Raw genomic sequence first — 8,474 nt, 5'->3', positions numbered from 1 at the left:
GCTTGATGAACTAATTAATTTAATCAAAAATAAAAACTTTTTGGACCTGTCAATGGAGGTATGTAGATATATAATTAATAAATTTATTAGCATAATACTTTTTACTTTTCTGTTTAACATTTTTTTAATATAAAAAAATTGCAGTTGTCTACACAATTGAATTTCAGAAACGTGGACTTCCTCATGCACATATTCTTGTATGGCTTAAACATGGACGTGATATTGGATCCTCACAAGATATTGATCAATTTGTGTCTGCTGAATTGCCTAATAAATTAATAGATCCAGAAGGTTATGAATTAGTGACACAACATATGATGCATGGCCCGTGTGGAATTAAAAAACCAAACAACTCATGTATGGAAAATGGTGTTTGCACTAAAAAAATATCCTCGAGCTTTTTGTCACTCATCATGTATTGATGAGAATGGTTACATAATATATAGGCGAAGAAATATAGAGTCAAGCTTTGTTATGAAGGGGAATATAAAATTAGATAATCAGTTTGTTGTTCCTCATAATTTAGAATTATTGAAGCGATTCCAGGCTCACATTAATGTGGAGTTTTGCAATAAAACAACTGCAGTAAAGTATTTATTCAAATACATTACGAAATGAGTTGATAAAGCTACAATAGTTTTAGAACAAAATAAATCGTCTAATACAAGTAATCTTGATCTGGATAAGATAGATACAATGAATAAGGTTGATAAATATCTTGATTGTAGATATGTATCTGCTGGTGAATCAATGTGGAGAATTTTTAAGTTTGAGATTCATCATCAGAATCCTTCAGTGCAAAGGTTAAGCATCTATCTTCCTGGTCAAAAACCTGTCCTATTTAGAGATTCATCTGATTTGAATAATGTGGCATATTATCATGAGAACCAACTAAGTATGTTTGAGGCGTGGTTAGAGACAAACCAGCATGATGAATTTGCAAGAACCTTAACATATATTCAGTTTCCAACTTATTATGTTTGGAATAAATCAAAACATATGTGGACAAGACGGAAAATAGGTCGATCTATTGGACGTTTATATAATATACACCCTTCTGCTGGTGACTTATATTATCTACGACTGTTAATAAATCACTTAACAGGGCCAACCAGTTTTGATTATTTGTATACATATAAAGGGAAAAAATTTAAAACATTTAAGGAATCATGTGTTGCTCGTAACTTCCTTGAAGATGATGTGGAATGGCATGAAACAATGAAAGAAGCTGTGTTATCATTGACTCATCATCAGTTACGTGAATTATTCACAATGTTGATAGTTCATTGTGAAGTGACAAGTCCGTTGAAAATGTGGAATAAATTCTTAATTATAAGGAGTATGACTTGACAGATGAGGATTTGCAAAAATATGCTCTTATTGAAATTGAATTGTTACTACACCGTTATGATAAATCTCTCATAAACTATCCTGATTTGCCAAATCCTGATAAGAGTACGGTGGCACGCCTTTCAAACTCATTACTAAGTGGAGAACAAAATTTCAATATTGAAAGTTTAAAAGAAGAGTTTGAGACACAATTTCGTTTGTTAAATAAAGAGCAAAAGGAACTTTATGATGCTGTTCTTTCTTCAGAACAAAAGGAAGGGAAATTGTTTTTCTTGTACGGTTGTGGAGGTACAGGAAAAACTTTTGTTTACAAGACGTTAATTAACAAGTTACACTCTGAAAATGAAATTATAATTCCGGTAGCATCTTCTGGAATTGCAGCATTACTTCTTCCAGGTGGAAGAACTGCACATTCACGATTTAAAATTCCTTTAAACTTGATGGATGATTCTGTTTGTGATATTAAAGCGGGAACTATGTTAGCTGATCTTTTGATTAAAACAAGTCTGATAATTTGGGATGAAGCTTCAATGACACATAGATATGCGTTTGAAGCTCTTGATAGATCCTTAAGAGATATTATGTCTACTATTGATGATCAATCACATTTAAAACCATTTGGAGGCAAAACCATTTTATTAGGGGGCGACTTTAGGCAAACGTTACCAGTTATTGCTCAGGGTAGTCGACAAGATAGCATACTTGCTTCAATAAATCGGTCTTATTTATGGCCTTCTTTCCATATTTTTGTACTTTCACAAAATATGAGAGTAAGAGCTTCTGAAGTTGAGTTTGCTAATTGGATTTTAAAGGTTGGTGATGGTACTGCAAGTAAGGTCATCGAGACGTACAAGTATTCAGGTGAAGATCATATTTATGTTGATGATAGCTTATTGTTGAAATCAGAGAGCAACCCAATAACAGCGTTAGCAAGCCATGTTTATACATCTTTTCAAGAGAATTATACTAACGCAGATTATTTGAGAGATAGAGCAATACTAAGCCCACGAAATGATACAGTTGACGAAATTAACATGGAAATGTTAAAATGAGTCCCTGGTAAATCACAAGTGTATTTAAGCGTAGATTCGATCAATAGTGATGAATTTGAGGGAGATGACTTTAGTTTTCAATATCCTGTTGAGTATTTAAATTCGATGAATTTTCCAAACTTTCCTCAGCATAAGTTATCTTTGAAAGTAAATTCACCCGTGATGCTTATACGTAATATTTGTCAAGCTAATGGACTTTGCAATGGTACACGTTTGGTTATTACACGTCTGGGTATTCGTATTATTGAGGCAAAAATTATTACTGGTCATAACGCAGGACATGTAATAGTTCTTCCAAGGATTGCTCTTATTCAAACTGATGGTAAAATGCCAGTTGCTTTACGGAGGAAACAATTCCAATAAGATCTTGTTTTGCAATGACAATTAATAAGAGTCAAGGACAAAGTTTAAGTAGAGTTGGCTTATATCTTCCTAAACCCGTTTTCAGTCATGGGCAGTTGTATGTTGCACTATCTAGAGTTACATCCGTTGAAGGATTGAAGATATATCAAAAAGAAAAAAAAAAGAGGCAAAAAATACAGTTTGTAATATTGTTTATAAAGAAGTATTTATTAATATTAGGAATACAGTTAGTACTGTATTAAATTGTTAAAATTTAATTTAACAAGACATTATAATACTTCTTTTTTAATATAATTTTATTAATTTAAACACAATTATTTATCAAATGTTAAATTTTTTTAAAGTATTCACAACAAATACAGTGTTTTAAAGTTTAGAGCATCTCTATGTGTAAAGTTGTAAACAAATATGTTAATAACACCTCCAATGGTAAAGTTCTTAATTGAAAGTTCTTAATTTTTTTTCAAAAACTTGCTTTAAATACAAGCAAAACGCAACTTGAAAGGTACAAATACCTTAGGTTGGATGGGCAAACATCTGGGGGTGATCTTGGTGCTCTTTTTGATGGTTTCAACAAATCGGGTTCCCCATTTTTCATATTTCTGTTAAGGTGATGCATCATATATCGTTGCCTGTCTTTCTGTAGCTCTAATCTCTATTGCGATGCTTCAAAGAATGAAAAAAACATGAGAAAAGAATCATGAGTACAAACTTGAAGTTGAAAGAAAAGTTTGTTGTCATGGTCGTACCAACAAGGTCGAATAAAACAGAGTCCAATGCTGCGTATATCGGGACTGGTATGGATGCAAACAAAGCTCCGAATTTGCTAGATCAAAAGAAACCACAAACAAACACACCAATACCCTGATTTTATAACAAGAAACACCCTTTTCCTAAATATAATCAATAACAATAAAATAGTACTAAAGAATATAAGCAATGCCCTGTTTCAGTTTTGTAAAGAATAACATACTATTTTATGTCAATGTCTTGAGAATTCTTCTTGTTAGGAGAAACGACATGGTTCCAGTGATTGTCTCATCCTCACATATGATTAACACATCTTTTAAGTATAGAACTGTTTGTTTCCAGCATAAGCTGCAGTTACAGAGATACTACCAATCATTATCATGTCAAAACCATACACATTGTCCAAACTGTAGTAGTAGCAACAACAAAAAAAAAAGTCATAATTGCAAATCACAAACAGAAGGCAAATGTTAGAAAAAAAAAAAAAAAAGAGAAAATGAAAAGATGTCAAACTGATGCACTCACATTTTATTTTGTCTTCTTTGTACGCTGAATCCTCTATGGCTGTAAGATGCAGGGAGGCTTTGTCTGGTGGCACAACTCCACCATCAACCTATCCACCATAAAAGCAAAGGACCAAGAAGTTATCATGGTTATTACAACAATGACATGAACTTGCAACAATTAATTGTTGACAATTGGTTTTGGTAAGAAAGAATCTCGTGTAACAAAGTGGAGCTGTAAAACTTACAAACAATTTATTACGAGCGTATAAGACACTGTGCAACATGTTTTCAAACAACAAAAAGTAACCCATCCATTCAAAAATAATCACAACCACTTTAGGAGTAGGAAGCTCTATCTCTGCAACAGCATAAATAATTGTAATTATACATGGAAGACAACAGCAAATAGCAACTCCAATAAAACAAGCCAGCGCAACACAGAAGACAACAAAGAACACACTGAAACTAAGAAAGATAATACAAAGCCTTCAAAGCAACATTGTCAAAAATAAAATATAGGGAAAAGGTTACCCAGATGCAAACAAAATTCATGGATGTTGAACCAGATTCAAAGAAACATCTGGTTTTTCTTTAAAAAAAAAAAAACCAGATACATACCAATCAGAAAAAAGAAATAAGTCTAGCTCTGTCATTTTCATCTCCGTTTCTTCTTCCCATGGAGAACGATGGGTAGTTTAGATTTCCGGCGATTCTGAGCTTGCTCGTTTCGCAGGCGTCGTAAAGACTTGGAACGACCCATCTGGTGCAGCTAAAATCAAACGAGTGAGATCGGGACCTGCTCCTTTCGCCTTTGGAGATTACGAGAATGACATTGAGAGTGAGAGAAGGAGTAACAAAAAAAATATAACGCGCAAGTTTTTTTCCTTTTTTATTTTTTCCTTAAACTCTATCTATTCCCCATTTCACACGTGTACTAAATTTCAGCTGTGAAATATCTTAACTAAGATATACACGTATCCATGATGTTTATTAATAAATAAGTTAGAGAGTGGCCATTATATTAGTAGAGATATTTAAAGATTTTGACCACGCACGAAAACTTAAAATTATTAATTCGATATAACCTATGTTAAGAATTGCTACAACTATACAAACTTATACTAAATTACATGAGATATAAAAGTAAGCTTATATACTGGTCATATTGGTCAAATGTCTGATTTATTAATATTAGTGAACGGAACTCTTGGTTTTGAATTAATTTGATTTAAATTAATAGAACGATGTATGAAACGAAAAATCTTCTCGTCTCGAACAATCACAACGTTTAGTTTTCTTTTTTTGAACAAACACAATGTTTGATACTTTATAAATAGATGTTTTAACTTTTCGTGCTTTTCAAATCACTCGCCATATATTCTTCTAAAAAAACAAGTCTGATCTGGCTACAAAGAGAAAAGTTGTCAAAATCTCTCGGTTGGAATGGCCGATAGGCCTACTGTTTCATATGGCGTCAGTGTTGACAACCCATTAGGTGGTGTTGGAGAGGGTTACAATTATAATAATTGCCAAATTCAACGACATAATGGGTTCAATGGAAATACTGAGGTCATTTTATTTCATAGCTACTGAGTTTGTCTCAGAATATTTAACTCAAGATAAGCAAGATTTTTTATGCACGTTGGTAGAGGAAGGAATAGGGATAGGAGTTGCAAACACGATTTTTTCAGATCTTATTGCTATTGCAAATGATGTAACTTCTTCTAACGAGAACTCATCATCAAGCATTGTCACGTTAACAGTCATTGTGACCTTTTGTCGAGGATTATCCGTTGATGAAATCTTGGAGCAGCAAGTGATACAAAACTCTTTTGACTCATGGAGTATGACACCTAAACCTGCTACTCAAGATTCGGTTGATGCGCTTCAGAGGGTAATCTACATAGCCGATGAACCCAATGTGGAAGAAGATGATACGATGTGTGTTATTTGTTTACAAGAGTTTGCTCATGAAGGAAATCTTCTACAGATGCCATGTGGCCACGCATTTGATTATGAATGTATCGTTCAGTGGCTACAATTACGTAACTGGTGTCCCTGTTGTCGTTATGAGTTGCCCTTTTAAATTTATCGTTTGTTGTAATAATGATGTTTGTTGTAATATAAATGATGTAATTTTAAATTATAATATTAATATATATATTTATTATTTTAATGTTTTTGCCTAATTACTTCTGTATTTTATGTATTAATAATATATTTAAAAAAAACACTTCAGAAAGGAAAAAATTAGCAATCTTTCACACAAATACGAAGTAGTAATATAGTAATAATAGATATTTACTTAAAAAGTCATCAACATTATTCTCCTAAAAATCTTTTTATTACATTCACATATTACCGAATACTTAATATTTCATTCCAACGACAACAATTCAATATTAAAGTAAAAAATTTGCTATCTATTATAATTTATTTACATTAATTTCTAATAAGAATTATAATGAAAATGTTCTTCAAATAGACCGTAGTGAAATGGAGAAACTTGCTAGCCAACACTATACCATACTGTGTTGCAATACAAAGATCAAGTATCCAACGGTATTAGTTCTCTAAGAATAAGTAATATAATATACATATAACTTAATGGTTGTGTATAATTTACAAATGTAAACAAGAACCTTTTCCAAAAATAAAAACATTGAATAATAAATAAGATACCTACAAAAAATTTATAAATATGTGATTATAATTATATATATAGTATCAACAAATAACAAATACAGAATCTGTAAAGACAATAACTATGTTTAATTATTGTAAAATCATATAATAAAACTGATTCTAATCACAAGAAATTTCAACTCAGTTTAAATACCAGGTATGTCTCTCCATGTAAAGAGGACAATTAACAAAAACGCTATAGTGGCAGCAATGTTAGAATGATCTCTTGGATAGCTGTTATGCAATTTATATATTGATCTGGATACCATGGAGCCACTAAAGAGAAAGGATGTGAGGATCTCTAAAGATAATATATATAATAACCGTATAAATATATATAACGTTTGAAAGCATTTAAGGATCTTTAAGGATAACTGTTACAAAATAACATATCAAAAAGAACACCATTCTAATGCTGTTTATGATTGAAATATAATTGCAAAAAAGTGTAATGTAAAATCTTAAACATTTGTATTTGTTTGTAATGAACATATATATTTACTTAAAAACTTGTCAACATTATTATCCTAAAAAGACCGTAGTGAATTATTATTATAAAAAAGAAAAAATATAATGGGCTTACAGTTGAGCCCAAATATTTTAAAACCGAAACTGGTTTCGTTTTTTATTTATGAAGCGTCGTGATGATTCATTATTTTCGTAAAGCACCTTTTCATAAATCATGTGTTTACGATTCTATAAATAGCACTTTAGATATCGTTTAACAAGCTCCAAGTTACAGTCGTTGCAGATTACAAGAAGCAGATCAAACTGCTTCAGGTTTTTTCCCCTTTTCCATCTATCAATTTCTCTGTTTCTTCATATTTACGTTTAACAACGATTCTAATACATATATATATATATATATATATTCTGGTTGCAGATTACAGAAAGCAGATCAAACTGCTTCAGGTTTTTTCCCCTTTTCCATCTATCATTATTTCTGTTTCTTCATATTTACGTTTACAACTCTACTAATATATATGTATATTTTTGAATGTGTTAGGTTTGTAACTACGTTAACAGGATGAACGTAACAACGTATGAATTCAACAGGATTGAAGAATCAATGGAAGAAGGTCGTGGTGGTAAAATCACAGTTGAGGTAAAGATTTACCGAAACTTCACAACTGTACCGAGACTACGATCATTCTCTTTCAAATATCCTGAATTTATACATGAAGAAGAATCAGAAGACAAAGAAGAGTTATATGGATGTTTGTTAGGTGATGGCGTTGAAGTCGAGGATATAAATTCATTGTTGATGGATCTAATTCTACGTGTTAATGAGATTACGTCTTCTCCTACTTACTCAATGCTGAGTAATATCATTTTCAATTTATCACTTCATTTATATGAAGTCATCGATAATATGGATGTTACTGAAGAACAGATTATTGAGGAATCGTTTAATTCAGCCGTTGTCGTCCGTAGACCAGCTTCACAAGATTTCATCGACTTGTTACAAAGGAAGACCTTTGACTCTAGTGAAAGTTCTGCAAATCAGAAAGACAGTAGCTGTCCAATTTGTCTACAAGAATATGAAGAGCAGCAGAGTATTATAATCATGCCGTGTGGTCATATTTTCTGTGATTGTTGTATAATTAGTTGGCTACAAGTGAACGTTGTATGTCCATTATGTCGTTATATTGGACCGTAAATGTTAAATATTTATATATTGTAAAAGTTTTTTTTTTCATTGATCTTAATTTATTGTAAAAATAAAAGCTTCTCTCGCTCAAAAAAAAAAAAAAAAAACCAAGCGTAC

The 8,474-nt window shown here is 31.7% G+C and overlaps 2 protein-coding genes and 1 long non-coding RNA gene across 3 annotated transcripts; 2 read left to right on the top strand and 1 right to left on the bottom strand.

Annotated features, from left to right (window-relative positions):
- On the bottom strand, nucleotides 3,266-4,138 carry LOC104706752. Its single transcript, XR_002033131.1, has 3 exons — nucleotides 4,041-4,138; nucleotides 3,515-3,863; nucleotides 3,266-3,420 (listed from the first exon to the last, which is right to left on the bottom strand). It is a non-coding gene; the product is annotated as an uncharacterized LOC104706752 (long non-coding RNA).
- On the top strand, nucleotides 5,568-6,107 carry LOC104709339 (E3 ubiquitin-protein ligase RING1-like). The gene has a single exon (XM_019228700.1). The coding sequence runs from the start codon at nucleotides 5,568-5,570 to the stop codon at nucleotides 6,105-6,107; it is 540 nt and encodes a 179-aa protein (XP_019084245.1).
- On the top strand, nucleotides 7,438-8,366 carry LOC104709338 (E3 ubiquitin-protein ligase RNF181-like). Its single transcript, XM_010425968.1, has 3 exons — nucleotides 7,438-7,486; nucleotides 7,590-7,618; nucleotides 7,713-8,366. The coding sequence occupies exon 3, from the start codon at nucleotides 7,734-7,736 to the stop codon at nucleotides 8,364-8,366; it is 633 nt and encodes a 210-aa protein (XP_010424270.1). The 5' UTR covers nucleotides 7,438-7,486; nucleotides 7,590-7,618; nucleotides 7,713-7,733.

Source organism: Camelina sativa, chromosome 8, assembly GCF_000633955.1.
Source record: "Camelina sativa cultivar DH55 chromosome 8, Cs, whole genome shotgun sequence".
NCBI lineage: Eukaryota > Viridiplantae > Streptophyta > Magnoliopsida > Brassicales > Brassicaceae > Camelina > Camelina sativa.
Note: the sequence above shows the minus strand (reverse complement) of the source record. Positions and strands in the feature narration are given on the sequence as shown.

Bases quoted from the DNA above. Each gene is read 5' to 3' on its own strand.
- LOC104709339 (XM_019228700.1), top strand. From the start codon at position 5,568: ATGGGTTCAATGGAAATACTGAGGTCATTTTATTTCATAGCTACTGAG.
- LOC104709338 (XM_010425968.1), top strand. From the start codon at position 7,734: ATGAACGTAACAACGTATGAATTCAACAGGATTGAAGAATCAATGGAA.